Source organism: Typopeltis vanoorti, chromosome 6, assembly GCF_054136105.1.
Source record: "Typopeltis vanoorti isolate ZY-2024b chromosome 6, IOZ_Tvanoo_1.0, whole genome shotgun sequence".
NCBI classification, from domain to species: domain Eukaryota; kingdom Metazoa; phylum Arthropoda; class Arachnida; order Uropygi; family Thelyphonidae; genus Typopeltis; species Typopeltis vanoorti.
The window spans coordinates 157,254,761-157,271,525 of NC_143554.1; the positions used below are offsets into that span (position 1 = coordinate 157,254,761).

At 35.1% G+C, this 16,765-nt stretch overlaps 1 protein-coding gene across 3 annotated transcripts in view; it reads right to left on the bottom strand.

Moving 5' to 3' along the window:
- rept (RuvB-like helicase 2 rept) overlaps nucleotides 1-16,765 on the bottom strand; it is a 190,777-nt gene that overhangs the window by 77,301 nt on the left and 96,711 nt on the right. For all 3 annotated transcript variants that reach the window (XM_090394501.1, XM_090394503.1, XM_090394502.1), the window contains 2 exons: nucleotides 10,220-10,286; nucleotides 2,635-2,741 (listed from right to left, as the gene is read on the bottom strand). In XM_090394501.1, coding sequence (XP_090250627.1) covers nucleotides 2,635-2,741; nucleotides 10,220-10,286 — 174 coding nt within the window. The remainder of the gene's footprint in view (nucleotides 1-2,634; nucleotides 2,742-10,219; nucleotides 10,287-16,765) is intronic.

The following is a 16,765-nucleotide window of genomic DNA, read 5'->3' on the forward strand; positions in this document are numbered from 1 at the left end:
CACCCATGAATGCGTTAGCAGAGCTAATCTTGGGTGGTATGGCCACTTAAATAGAATGGGTGAGGAAAGATTAGCAAAACAAGTGTTCTCTGCCAGGTTGGCAGGAAAACGACCCAGAGAAAGACCAAGATATAGGTGGATTGATACTGTACAAAGGGCCTTAGATGAAAGAAATATAAGATCTGATAACGTTTGAGTCTTGACAAGTTTCCTCCAAAACAGGCTGATTTGGAGGAAAATTGTAGATAGAAAGTTAGTAACGATGTAAATTTTTCATGTAGTACTATCATATCCTGTACACCCCTTGAGGGTACATTACAGTAATTTGATGATGATATTTTTTTTTCCTATTCGTATCAATTTTATATACTTTGTATTTTTCATTTATTTTTACAACCCTGCTTCTCCAAGGGCTCACTTGTAGTGAGTACAAGAGGCGCAAACCAGAGGTACCTGATGATGGATTATATTATGTGTAGACTGGCCCTGTCCTTCTTTCTTTTCTTCTTGCTCCTTCCCCCCAATGCTATTAGAGTACTCGAGGACTAAGGGCAAATCATTCCTATCTTGCTATTTCATTTTGTCTTATAGAGTCCCCCACCATCATGTTCTGTGACAAGCAGGTACAGGTCTCCCAAAGTCACATCATCATGCATCAAATCCAACAAGACATTCACGATGCAGCTAGAGCGTATCCCACAAGTGATGCACCCAAACCTTGCCCTATAGGGGCGACAAGTGGACAAGGACTACCTGCTCAAATCAAAGAAGCTAGTATCTCACGATCTGCAACAATTAACATTGGAACACTGACTGGATGAAGCCACGAACTGGGTGATATACTCAAGCATAGACATGTTAACATTACTTGCACCCAAGAAACGAAATGGAAAGGACTTTGCTGAAGGATATAAGATCCTATGCTATGGAACAACAACTGGCCGAAACGGAGTAGCAATAGCAGTTGTACCTATGGGACTGCATTACTGAAATTGACCATATGTCTGAATGTGTGATGAGCATCTGGATTGCCTGTGTGCATTATCTCCTGCTATGCACCTCAGCCAGGATGCCTGGCTGAAGAGCATGACAAATTTATTCATCCATGCCATCAATTCCAAACTGATGAACTACTAATTATTGGTGGAGACTAAAATGGCCATGTTGGCCATCCTGAGATGGTTTCAGCAGTACACATGGTGGCTGTGGATGCGTTACATGCAATGATGGAGAGAAGCGCATCTTGGAATGCACTGAAGCATGTGATGTGGCAGTGGCAAACACATTTTTCAGGAAATGCCCATCCCACCTCATCACCTATTACAGTGATGGTGAAGAAACACAAATTGGTTACTGGATGATATAGAGAAGAGACCTGAAACTAGTGATAGACTCTAAAGTCATTCCATCTGACAACATTGACCCCCAACAACAAGCCCAAGCAGTATTTGTGATATATTTGTGACGAGAGAGAGATTTGAGGTTAGTGCTATCCCAAAAAGATAAATCTCATCATTCATACAGATTTGGATGTTACCAAAACTAAGGCTGGAGGAGAAGAGTTCTTTTTTGTTGGAAATAAGACAAAGTTGTGTGTTTTGCTACACTCGAAATAGACAAGATTTTCCAAACCTCACTGGTTAATATTTTGAAAATCTGTATTTAAGTTGGTAGTAATTAAGGCTTTGGAGACTGTGGTGATTTGTACAAATTTTCATTCGATGGGTTTGTCAAATGAAAAGAATGAATGTAATGTGCTGTTATCAGCAAAACTGTATTGGGTTGGTAGTCTGTTGGAGTAAATCCTTTATATATTTGGATTACTTTGATGGAACCGTCCACAATCATCCAAAGTTATCATCCAGTCAGAAAGCTGGCAGTCCAACTGCAGAAGCCCGGGGTGGAAACCGAATGATAGGAGTTCACTTAGCAGGCCTTTGTGCCAGAACCAGTCAAAAGCCTTGGAGATATCAAGGCACCCACTTGGGACCCACCAAACTTTTCCATGGCATTTGTCCACATATGGATAACATACATGAGTAACCTGTTGACTAACAGTGACAGAATCCACATTGGCAGTCATGTATTAGTTGAGAGCCTTCAAGATGGCTTAGCAGTTGAGTGAATGAAGCTCTTTCCATTACTTTGAAAAGAATTGGACAGTAGTTTTGAGGGTATAGATTTGTCACTCTTTTTTAAGAATGGGTGTAATATGGGCTAATTTCCTGAATGCAGGGTAGAAATACCATAACTGGCTTATCTCCAAAACTCCATCCAATCTATACTGCTTATACGGAATAAAGGACACACACACACCAATGTCTAATCTGCGCCTTTCTAAGGTTTACTCTGTTACTAGCTTTCCATTTTTTTCCCCCATAATTTCCTAGAACATTAAGCATAGACAATTAACAATCAGGAAGACGAGGGGATTGTCACAACCAATATATCATCTTGTGTTACATGAACTGCGACTAATGAAGTGAAGAGAAAAAGAAAGTTTAAGAGCCATTTATATTTAGAAAACAGGATGGAGAAAAGCAGGTGGATACAATTTCAGCTACTGTAATTTGCTTTTAACTTCAGTATAATCAGAAAATAAGGGACTAAATCCATTTGCTAAGACATACATACCCTGCTTGAACTTTTTCTTTAGTAAGGCACTCAATCATTTTTTGACCTAGATCATACACAGTTTCCATTTCTGTTGTTTTTAAAGTTAGTTTCCCAACTTTAGCACCCTAAAAGTACCAGAAATATATACATATATATATATATATATATATATAATTATGCACACTTTCTACTTAAACACAGAAAATGCAATTAGTATTAGTTTGTAGTATAAATTAATTGTAACGTGCTGATTTAAAACTCGCATACTAATTATTAGACATATTTATGGGTTTCAGAAATTACCTACATTTTGTTTTTAATGTGAATCTTACCCACAAAAGGTTATAAACATGCTGTACATTAGTACAATGAGTAGGCAAATGGACATAATTCAGAAACCCTGCTCTACAGACTAAACATAAAACTTCTCATAAATAGGATGATAGTCTCAAACTGGGATGAAATTCATCTACCTAACAACACCGACAAACACCCACTACATGGGTTTGTCGGTGTTGGCAAATGGAAGCATTATCTACTCAGCCAACCAGGCCTACATTTTATCAATACTTCACCAACACTGTGAGGAAGAGAACTAAAAAAAATAAAAAATAAAATAAAAAAATCACATTATTATATAAATTAAACAATCATACTCCAGAATAGCTACGAACAACAGGTAAGTCATAACTCAAGTCTATATTTGTTGTGAACAAAGTCACTAACATCAGCAGGAAAATGAAAGGATGGCTGGAGGGGAGCGGCACCTCCAGATAGTAGAAAGTTTGTTTATGATGCCATATACTATTCAAGGTGAAATGCAAATATATTACTGTCTATATATTATTTCTACTAACTAAATGCTAGAAACCACTTAAGAAATTATTAAGGAAGATCTCAGCAATCAAGCCTACGACTGCAAAATGCTGGTTTAGGATATTCTAGTAAAGAGTTATTACAGTTTTAAACTGGAAATATATATTTATATAGTTTCAGAAAATTCATTAAAGTTTTTTTTTTCTTTTTAAATTTAAACTTCAATTTAGGAATAACACTTGCTTTTCTAAAGTCTACTTTATGATAATTCAAAATAGCATTCTCCTTGGTCAAGGTTGCTGTGGTTCTGACAATTGCATTATGGCCTACAGCTACATTTAAAACAGACAGCAATTACATGCTCATGAGCATTGTTTTTCTACAAAAAAATAAAAAAAAACTGGAAAACAAGAGCACAAACAGCATTTCTTTACTTAAAGCTAACACAAACAGTGTAAGATGGCAAAGAATGATACAGTGCAAATAAGTACTATAATAATTTTGGTTGTATTAATCTGAAAATTTTTAAACAAAAGACTGTAATTTAGAAACAATCTGGCCATTTCATGAAATGCCATGTCACACCATTAGCAATTAATAAGCACCTCCACTAGAAGAACGATGTGCCATGCATCTGAATTAGATAAGGTTTGCTTCTGATCTTTTACTTGTCACATATCAAATGGATATATAGAACTCCTTTGGCCTTCCTTACCATACATGTCATCCTCCTTGCCTGTACCTTGCAATGTTCGTGGTATGCTGATCATCTTTTCTTTATACTCCCTCCACAACCATTTCTTTATCTGCAACTCCTGATTAATAATACTATTCATCCATCTTACTCCTACTTAATTTATCCTCCTGCCTCTGGGTATGCTGCCTTCCTTAAACAGCCTTGACAAACTCCCATGGACTATCAACATCTCTCCCTTCCAAATTTTCATGCCATGGCACTGCTGAAAGCTGACTTCTCACCTGTCATAATCATCAGCTTTTGTAATTCCACACATACCCCCTTCTTAACAGAAAATTCAGCACATCTGACAATCTCCCAGGTCAAGATGACACGATCACTTTCTCCAGGTGGAGACAATGTAGCTAAATTGGTTATTAATGTGTCTGCTGATTATGACCAGATTCAATGCTCTTGAACCACTTGTCCCTTCCAACAGGTGCAGTCTCAGGTAATTATCTCTTAACAACTGTATAAACTCCATTTCCTTCCTTCCTTCCTTGTGACCATTCTTTCCCCCCACTCTTTTATGTCCTCATAGTTACAATCCTCCATAATAATTACTTGACCATAATAATTATTTGCACACATTATGCAAATTTGCCAATCCATACCACCTACATTCTCCCTTATACCCCTTGGATTATAGCAGCAACCAATTATACATTTCATTCTGTTGATCTCTATCTCACACTAAATAGCCATGAACAGCCATTTGCATGCCTGTCCTCTTGAGGCACTTCTACTCTTTTTGACTTCAATTCTTCAGCTGTCATTAATAAAACTCCTCCTCAAAATACTGTATCATTTACATTCTATCCCTATGACTATATCATCCTTAGTCAAAAAAATGTCTCACTAATTCCTATTATTCTTACCACTTATTCTGAATACTGTTGGCATTAGTGTACATAAAATGCAAACTTCCTTCATCCTATAACCTCTCTGTATGTGAATTAGCCCACTCTGTGCACAGTTTACTTTCTAATAACACTGACCTTAGCAACTGACTATCATCTGCCTCCCTACCAAATCCCTGTTTTTGACCATTCACTCTATCCTTTATTAATAAATATTCTAAATGCCATTTGCCCAATCCATTTAAGTGCAAACCATCATTCTTAAAATATTCCTTTCTTTTATCAAACTCATCCCAAACATTCATAAAATGAATATTCAATTTCATTTCTTTCCGAAATTTTTACACAATCTTGACATCATACTATTTGCTATAATCATTCTTTTGTATAACTCATCACTGTCAAATCTTGGATTTCATGATCTTTCCATTCTCGCTCTTTGCATTCACTGCTATCATCAAATCTTTCAAATCCTATCTCATAGAAAATCTTTCACTACCGAAATCATTCGTTCCCACTATTACAATAATCTCACTCACTCTATCCCTCTGTAATTTCACAGCCTCAGTTATATCCCTAATCTTAGATCCTGGATAACATGCTTTTATGACTTACACCCCTAATCATAGAATCCCAAAACAGCACTATATCTTTTTTCCTCTTTTTAATTTTCATGGCCTGCTTGTTTTAGTCCCTGTTCTCTCACATTCTTTCATATATCACTTAGCAATCTCTGTATATGTGATTCTGCATTTTACATTCCATGCACACACTCACTTAACTCACTTAAACTGTTATTAAATAATCTACCATTCCCAACAACCTCTCATCAACATATTTTCTATTCCATAAAAGACATCATGCCATATTAGAATGCTGCAAGATAAGCTATACAAATTAATTAGAATTTCAAAATTATAAAATTCTGGTCATTCAGTTCCTTTGTCCCAGGAGAAGCCATACATTACAATTTACACCACATACCCCTAGCAGTACATTTGGGTATGGTTGCATAAAGAAAGCATGCTTCGTATGAGAATGATTGCACTTAACTGTGAATTTAATGCTCACTGAAACTCACTTGAAACAGTACATAAACCAGGTGTGTTATCATATACACTGCTTGGAAAGAAGTCAATGGGCATCCCTACGGGCAAGATGCATTGGGTAATGTAATAAATCATTTGTTTTTAACCGTTATAAATTGGAGGAATATGATGCTTCCAAGTCAGTGCAACTGTGTGAGAGTAAAATGGCTGCAAGAAGGAAAATTACATGAAAGAGGTATTGTGATAAGAGGCTATGTTGTAGGCTTATCTGTTCAGCAGATTGTTTACAAATTGGGCCATCCCAGATCAATAATCAGCAATAACATACTAAAATGGAAGCACAGGGAGTAAACTGCAAGTGCTAATACTATCGGCTGTTTTGAAGAAACAGGATTAATTTACAGAGTGCAGCAACAACATTGCAATTGTTTTAAGCAGTACAGCTTCATGAGCAAAGCATGTTGGGGCAAGGTTAGTGCCATCACTGTGGACAGTATTAACAACCAGAATGAAGGGAAAAATCCTGTCCATCTTTTTAAAGCCTTCTGGCATTAGGCAAGTTGCGTGATATGCAAATTCCATGCATATCATGTTTGCAATGGTGTGAATTTTGGAACTACATTCTTTTCTCTCTCAGATATCACTTCCACATGATGCATAATGTATTCCTGCAAAGTTTCATTATATATATATATATATATATATATATATATATATGTAGCGATCAGCTTTTACTCGGTTGTTATACATTTCAAAAAATAGATTTAATGACTCCAAGACCGAGATAACATATAAAGATTTTGTTGTTTATTATTTTAACGGTATAATAGAACACAGAAACTAAGTAAATAATTAATTTATTAACTTGATGCTGATATTTCGCTGGTATTATAACCAGCATCTTCAGAGCACAAAAACACTGTTTGTCACAATACGCGAGACTAAAACAACATGGTGTACATTAACAAAATTATAGCAGCAACACAAAGACTAGAGTCCTGATTTTGGCGCCCTCTATCTGAAAATTTTTTCAGATAGAGGGCGCCAAAATCAGGACTCTAGTCTTTGTGTTGCTGCTATAATTTTGTTAATGTACACCATGTTGTTTTAGTCTCGCGTATTGTGACAAACAGTGTTTTTGTGCTCTGAAGATGCTGGTTATAATACTAGCGAAATATCAGCATCAAGTTAATAAATTAATTATTTACTTAGTTTCTGTGTTCTATTATACCGTTAAAATAATAAACAACATGTTCGACAAACACATAAGTCTGTCCACACATATAAAGATTTTAATGATAAATACTACTAGTTTGGGCATATAGCAGCCTTCTTCAGGTATTTATAAAGGAAAGAAATACTAATAAACATTGAATTATTTAAACAAACTGGAAATTACAGGTACAAATTGCCTCACATAATCGATACATAAAAACGTTGTATTTTTCAAGTTGTTCCAACTGGCGTGCCATTGTTTGTTGCAATTGTGCGTGCAAGTTCACGTGAACGCCAATATTGAATAACTGCAGCATGGCTATCTGGGATGTTATAACTTAAATTATTATTTAAGTGGACCGGGTTCAGTAGGATTTCCCTTGATTCTACGATTTTCCTTTCAAACTCATCTTCACAGCGAAAAATATTTTATGATCTATTCCAGCATACAGAGTGGCTTTGTTGGTCATCATTAGGATTATTTGAAAAAAGAACATGACTGGATAACGCAGTTGCATGAGATCTTTTGTATGAGATGTCTCTCTTATGCTCTTCTATGCGTTGTTCAATAGATTTGTTAGTTTGACCAAAGTATGGGATATTGCAATCACACCACAATTTATATACTCCAGGGTACTTAAGATTGTGATGAGTAGGTTTTGGATGGCTGATTAGAGAGCGGATTTTTGGAAGTGTGGTGAAGAAAGTCCTGATATTATATTTTTTAAGGACTTTAGCTATTTTCTTAGAGACTGTGCTAATGTATGGAATGGAGATGCTACCTTTAAAATTAATAGTCTCTGTTGTGCACTGCTTAGGAGGGTTCAGAAGAAGTTTCTTAATTGTTTTTTCAGAGTATCCATTTTGTTTAAAAATAAGAGTGAGGTGATTCATTTCTTTTTGTAGTTCATCTTGTTCATTCAAGAGAGAACGTTCTCTCTTGAATGAACTTGGAGATATATATATGTGAATAAGTTTTTTTAGCTTGGGTAATGTATATTAGGGTTACCAAGTAATTTTATAAACTTGGTTATTTTACTCCTAATCCCAAAAAAGGTTTAAAACCAGTCTGGGTAGTGACTCCACCCATAATGTATTGCATATACATCTCTTAGTGAGATGTGCTTTATATTATGGAAAATACTAAGAAAAGTGATCAGAACTTTACCCACCTTTACAATGAGTTACCCTGGTGTTACACCACCTTTAGACTTGAACTACATTCAGGCGCAAGCATAACTGTTTGCTTACTTGGGATTAGGAGTAAAATAACCAAGTTTTTAAATTACTTGGTAACCCTAATATACATTACCCAAGTTAAAAAAAACTTATTTACATCTATATCTCCTCCAGAGATTCTTATTCAAAATAAAAACACCTTGCAGTAATTTGTATAGGTAAAGTTGATAAGGCTCTGCATTACTAAAACCTTGGTATTTAGGGTCTAGCTGCTCACTGAGGAGACCTGAAAAAAGGTTGAAACCGGTCTAGGTAGTGACCCCACCCATAATGTATTGCAGTATACATCTCTTAGTGAGATGTGCTTTACATTATGGAAAATACTAAGAATAGTGATCAGAGCTTTACCCACCTTTACAATGAGTTGCCTGTTGCACCACCTTTAGACTTGAACTACGTTCAGGTGCAAACTTAACTGTTTGCTTACTTGGGATTAGGAGTAAAATAACCAAGTTTATAAAATTACTTGGTAACCCTAATTACAATATATATATATATATATATATATATATATATATATTTTACACATACACACTATGTTGACAAAAGTATTTGGATACCTTATGTGCATGCAAATTTCAGATCCTACCACATGCAAAGATTCAGGGAGTGTCTGCATATGTCTGGTAATAAAAGATAGGATGTGCTGCATATTTTACAATGCACTCGATGTCAAAATGCCAAGTTCAGCTTAACTGACAGACTTCCAACAGGGATGGTGATTTCGTGATCAGTGGTCTTTCCATATGTAATATCGCTACCCATCTTAATACTCTGAAATCCACCACTGTTTATATCATTCATAGATGGGAAGTTGATGGTGTTGTTACTGCAGCAAGAAAATGCCCTGGGAGACTACAGACACTCAGTAACTGAGATTGCCGAGCTCTGTCTCAGAATGTTTGAGTATCCCACATGTCATCAGCAGCAAACCTGGCCTTGCAGTCAGAGAGTTGCATGCTTTAGGTTACCACAGCAGAGTTGCCGCAAACAAGTCACACATTGCACCCCCCCCCCCCCCCCCGCAATGCCAAATGATGTTTGGACTGTTGTTTTGCACACCAGTTGTGGACTGTAGATGACAGAAAAACTGTTCTGTGGAGCAACAAATCACACTTTCAAATGTTTAATTCTGATGGTAGTGTTTGGATCTGAAGAATATACGAGGAACAGTTCTGGCAAGACTGCATCATTCCACTGTCAAGTTTGGTGGAGGATTGGTAATGGTATTATGCTTCTAACATTGTGGAAGTACTTCGGCAGTGATCCTTGCATGTTTCAGCATGAGAATGCTCTGTACCATACTGCCCTGCATCAAGATTAGTTACCACAAAACAATGCTGAAGTGTTGGACTGGGCTCAGAGTCCAGACCTCAACCCCATCAAACATCTTTGGGATGAATTCGAACACCAAATTGCTCCGGACCACAATGGCCATCATCAGCAACGGGGGTAGCTTTGCACGAAGAATCGAAAAACATTCACATTGCGACATATCAGAAATTGGTTGAAAGCATGTCCCAAAGGGTAGTTGCTAATAAATTTCTATTTGGATGGATTATATCTGTGAATTTGCTCAAGGACAATATGAAGATTTCATTCAGATTTTAATTTTTTTTTTCAATGAATGAACTAATAGAGAAATATTAAAAATAAAAATTATTATATATATAAAAGATCATACTTACAGTACCAGTGGCAGGCCTATCAATCTGAATCTCAACAACTTCACCTTCAATAATTTCTGTTTCTTCTCTGAAAAATAGTTTTTCATTTTGGCATTTATATAAAAAAATAAATAAACAGCATGAAATTTATTTAAAAATGATTACTTTAGCTGAGATTCAACAGATGATACTCAATCAAAGAAAAAGAAACAGTTACATATTTTAAAGTAGAAATTTTTTTTACTATTAATCTGATACCTCAGAAGTACAGAGTCACTGTAACTCAGTCAGCAAACAATGATGCCCTTGGCTGGGAAGAATTGGGTTCAAATCCTGTCTAGGATTCAATGAATCATACCTTTTCATGCACGCATGCATGCATGAGCACACACACATAATTATTCTCTTAAATATTATCAGACACTTGTGCACCCCTAGAATTACTCCAGCCCTCTGAATACCCCTTCATCACACATGGCAATATACATGTCTAATGGGATACTGAAACAATTTTGATATCAAATCGATAACCTCTATACTTAGTCATGAAGATACTTCATGTGCAAACTTTTGCTTGTGCACTTAGGTAAATTATTATAACAAGAATACGATATCTTGTCAAGTACAATTTATTGATACAATCTCTTGTTCTCTTGATTATCTCACTTCACAGTTTTTCAAAGTAATTATTCCAAACATCCACAAACTTTACTTCATATGTCAGTGTTATCCCTGATTCCTTTTATAGTATCCTTTTTTTCATAGATGCAAGAATGCTTTGTCATCTTTGTGATAATTATCATTTATATTCTTTCCAAAGTCTACCCATGACTTTTCTTTAATGATTTTTGCACATAATTTTTTCACATTTTGCTCGAATTAGAGGAGCATGAGTCTGTCTCTAAAGTGCAGTTCTTATTTTCAAACTGTTTCACCTTTTCACCAGTGATTTGCTTATTTCAGTCGACAGTTCACCACTGAAAGCTGCTTGTCTTTTTTTCTTTTTTTTTTTTTAAGATTTTGTACATACTTTTCTGTTCAACCATAGTTCAGGATACTGACTATTCTGAACCAGTGTGCAGATATCACCAAAAAAAAAATAACATTATCAATAAGATATTAATATTTCTTGCATATTCATTCCACATGAATTTATGTACATCTTTATGTTTTAACACTGCATCAGTAATGACTATTCCCGGTCATGAAAAGAAACTGACCAGGTTTTATCATTAGCATGACCTTCGTTCTGTTCTCTAAATTTTCCCAAAGCATGGGATTCATTTCATATGTAGATCTCCCTCAAGAACCAGATTTCCTTTTTCTTTATATTGGTCAACCTACAGTATATCAACTTGCCACTGAAGAGGCTTATCTTCATTTTAAGCATTGAATACTACAGCTTCTCCTTTTCCCACTCAACATATCTACATATAAACCAACAGTTAGCTATGACAAGAAACTTAGGTTTGGACTTATGGCCTAGAAACATTTTGATACCCCCCCCCCCCCAACACACACACTAAAAGTACCTTCCAGTGTGTATGAGAAAATACTTGACAGTCATGTAAAGTTTTTAATATCCCCCTCCCCCCACACACACACTGGAAGGTACATAACATAAGCAATCTGACCATGTCAACTGTTCAACATCCTCAACACACACAGAGTCAGGACTATTTGTTCAAATGATACAGCTCTTGCAACTGAACTTAGATTGTCAAATTGTAGCCATAGCCACTACCTAACCTTTTTTTTTTTTAACCAATGGCTACAACCCTTATAAAACAGACAAAAATACTGCATGCTCTCATCCCTCCTGCAATCAACATACAAGATTATATATTACACCACCAAACTATTCCCATCCTTTATATCCAGGATACATCTGAAAAGAGAGCTGAAGTACTTTGTAAATGTTACTTTCCTATACATCCAGCTAGCAGCCTTCATCTGTTCTCCTAAGAATAAGCTTCATCTCTTAAACATCCTGGAATGTATAAAGTTCCTTTTGCCTGCAGCTTATTCTATTTTGGACAGACTGACTGACAGATCTCCAACATCCACCTTGAAAAACTTAACTACATCCATGATTCAGCTCTTGTAACTAAACTCAGATTATCAAATTGTAGCCATAGTCACTACCTCTCTCTCTCTCTCTTCTTCTTCTCTTCTGTCTAAGACGGGTTGAGTCTTCTCTTGAGCAGGATCTTCCAGTCTTCTCTATTCCTTGCTGTTCGAAAAAGTTCCTTATATGTTCTGCATCCCGAGATGTTCTTTATTAATTTCAGCCAGGTAATTCTTGGTCTTCCAGGTCTTCTTTTTTCAGTTGGAAAAGTATTGATTAGGACGTTAGGAAGTCTGTCTGCATCCATGCGTACAGTGTGTCCAAACCATCTCAGTTGTTGTTTTCTAATTTTTTCTATTATTGTCTTTTTATACAATAGTTCTTGTCTGACTGTGATGTTTGTTTTCTTTTCTATCCAACTTGTTCTATTTATTTTTCTTAAGCATTTCATTTCAAATGCCAGCAGTTTTTTCTCCTCTCTTTTTTTAACTGTCCACGCTTCTGCTCCATAGATGACTGTTGGTATAATTATTGCTTCATATAGCTTGATTTTGGCTTGTTTAGATATCTTGTTTGTTTTCCAGATTTTCTGTAATTTTCCCATGGTGGTCCATCCTATCGCTATTCTGTGTTTGATTGTTTTGAGTTCATCTATTGTTTCTGTTAGTTTTGATCCAAGGTATATGAAGTTGTCTACTTGTTCTAATTGTTCTCCGTTTAGGGTGGCTGAGATGGTAGCTCTGTTTCTCCCTGTTTTCATCACTTTTGTCTTTTGTATATTTATTGTCATGTCATATGTTTTACAGGTTTCATTTAGCTTGTTGATCAACTTTTGTAGTTCATTTGGGGTTCTTGCAAGGAGGACGAGATCATCTGCATATTTGATATTATTTATGTTTAAACCGTTGACATTAATTCCAGTCACTACCTAACCTTTTTTTTTTAAACCAATGGCAACCCTTATAAAACAGACAAAAATACTGCATGCTCTCATGTAATATTTTTGTGTGGTAATAGTGGTGGACCATGCTCTGGATATTCCATCACATGAGATTAAATGGGAAAAAAAAGACTGTGCTGCATAGATGCTGCTATAGGTATGAGAGACTATTTCTTTCTGGAATCAGCATTAGCTATGAAACACTTCCATAACTTTGACAAGTATGGCTGCATTAAATTAATTTACTTAAGATCTGGAATACATTCATTTAAGACTACATATTAGCCTGACTTCTCTGAATTAATTCCGTTTTTATATGCTCCACACAAGACACCTCAGTAAGACATTAGTTCCTTTTCAGTTACTATTTGAATTGTTTCTATAACAATCTAAAGTGAGTGCTGTGTGCTCTTCCACACTTGTAATTTCTGCTTTGAAGATGCTGGTTACAAATTAGTAAGCTCAATAAATAATTTGGGGTGGAAGGGGTGGTGAAGCGCAATACATAGCCTCTCCCACTCAAATGTCAACCTCACCTTCCCGTGGTCCATCCTGTTCTAAAAGTACAAACGAGGCACTGCCGACCGAGTATGGGCGGTATAACCTTAACATCCTAACAGAGTAAATGCTGTTAGATCTGCCTGTCCAGAGGTGTTAGGTAGCAGCCCTACCACTGGACTTACCCAGCGACAGGTAAGTAACCTGCCCTGGGGAAATTCAAAATACTTTCAAGTTTCATGCAAAGAAAAGCCGGATGGACTGTCAGGGAAAGACCACAACCCAGGAAACGGTAAACGAAATTGGAAAAAGGAACACATAATGAAGATTGCAACATGGAATGTGAGAAGCATTGCACACAAAGAAGAAGAACTTGATAAACAACTAAACCAAGCTAACATAAAGATATGTATAGTAACAGAAACAAAGAAAAAACAAAAAAAAGGTACAAAAGAAACAAATAACTATATACAAATCCACAGTGGGGTAAAAAAAAGAAGAAAGAGCAAAAGCAGGTATAATGATTATGGTACATAAATCCCTAAAGAACAATATTGTATATTACAACTATTTGAATGAAAGACTAATAGAAATTAGACTCAAGACATTAAGAGGCCATATAACAATAATTGGTGCATATGCACCAGAAGAGGGAAAAGAAGAAGACAGTAATATATTTTATAAAGAATTACAGAATGCCATAGATAAAACAAACAAAACTGACTATTTACTGCTAGCAGGAGATTTAAATGCCAGAATAGGAAACAAAAAATACAAAACAAACATAGGTAAATTTGGCGAAGATACACGTAATCAAAATGGTTGCAGATTGCGCGATTTTGTCATTTATAATAATATGAGAATAATGAATTCAATGTTTAAACACAAGGAAATACATAAATATACTTGGTCAGCCAGAGGATACAAATCAGTAATTGACTACGTTATCACAAATTTCAAATTAGCGGAGTTAATTTTAGACGTAAGAGCGTATCGAGGCTTTGAATTAAACTCTGATCATTATATGGTATCAGCAAAAATTCGTTTTAAACCAAAGTGGCTAAAAACACATAGAATTGAAAATTCTTACCAGCCGAGCTACAAAATTTCTTCATTACAGGATCCTCAAGTTAGACTACAATATCAAAAATTCACAAACTTAAAAACAGAAACCACACATGAATCAAGTGACATAGAAGATGAATGGGAAAATTTGAAACAAATTCTCACAAAAGCAGCAACAGAAACCTTAGGAATAAAGCACAAATGGATTAGAAAAAGAGGACTACGAGACTGGAACAAAGAAATAGAAAATATAATAAAAACCAAAAAGGACAGTTACCAGAAATGGCTAAATTCCAAAACAATAGAAGCAGAAATAGAGTATAAAAGAAATGGTGCAATTGCAAAACGAGAAGTAAGGAAAAAACATAGAGAAAGATGGAACAATTTCGTAACAGAACTAGAAAAGGATTTATTTAAGCCACAACCCAAAACCTATAAAGTAATAAAATACATGAATAAAGAAATAAAAGAAAAGATAAAAATACAAACAATAGATTTAGAAAAATGGGTGACCTATTTCCAAAATCTCTGGACAGATGAGAACAATGAATTAAAATTTTATAAGACAAAGAATGACCTAATAGAAAATATCACAATGTTAGAACTGAAAAATATAATAAAGAAGATGAAAAATAGGAAAATGCCAGGAGAAGACAATATAAATATAGAACTATACAAAAATGCAGGTGAAAAATTTAATGAAAGACTTTTGAAATTTTTTAATATGGTTTGGATGTCCGGAAAAACCCCTAACTCTTGGAAAAAAGCACTGGTCATCCCAATCTATAAAAAAGGAAATAAAGAAAATTGCAATAATTATAGGGGAATTAGCCTGATGAATACAGGATATAAAATATATGCAGGAATATTAAAAGAGAAACTAAGCAGCACTGTAGAAAACAAATTACTAGAAGAACAAAATGGCTTCCGAAAAGGCCGATCCTGCATAGATCCAATTTTTACTTTAAAATTATTAATAGAAAAGAGAAGAGAATTTCAAAAAGAAACACATGTGGCATTTATTGATTATGAAAAAGCGTTTGACAAAAATTGTTTAAAATATTAACCAATTTAAACATACCAAACCAACTTTTACAATCTATTCAAGAAATATATACAGGAAATAAAATAGCAGTTAAATTAGAACACACCTCAGAATGGAAAGATATATCAAGAGGAGTAAGACAAGGATGTACCCTCTCACCTCTGCTTTTCAATATATACATAAATGAAATATTAACAATCTGGAAACAGCATAACCCATTTGGTATACAAATGACCCCGCAAATGAAGATAGATACACTACTATTTGCAGATGATCAAATAGTATTAGCTACATCAGAAGATGACTTACAAAGATCATTAAAATCATTAAATGATATCTCAAAGCAATATAATATGACAATATCCAAAGAAAAAACAAAAATAATGGCATTCAAAGGAGAAAACCCAATAAGAAGTAAAATAGTAATAGATAATAAAATACTAGAACAAGTAAACATTTTAGATACTTGGGATGTGATCTATCATATGAAGAAGAAAAAGACATAGACACTAAAATATCAAACTTTGTCAAAGTAAATGGCATAATAAATAGTATATTTAAGCCATCCCTGGTACAAAAACACACTAGAATCAGACTATATAATGTCTTGTCAAAACCAACTCTACTATACGGAAGCGAAACATGGACCATGAAAAGGAAAGATGAAAAACAAATTCAAACAGCAGAAATGAAGTTCCTCAGAAAAACAGCTGGATATACCAAGTGGGACCACAAAACAAATGAAGAAATCTTACAATCCCTAAAAATCAAACCAATTAATTACTACATAAGACAGTATAAACAAAAATGGCTAGAACATTTAAATCGAATGGACAACAGCAGACTACCAAAAATATTATACAGATACAAAATAAGTGGAAAAAGAAGAATCGGAAGACCAAGAAAGAGAAGGCATGAGACCGGAACAGGCCACATGGCCTATATTCCATG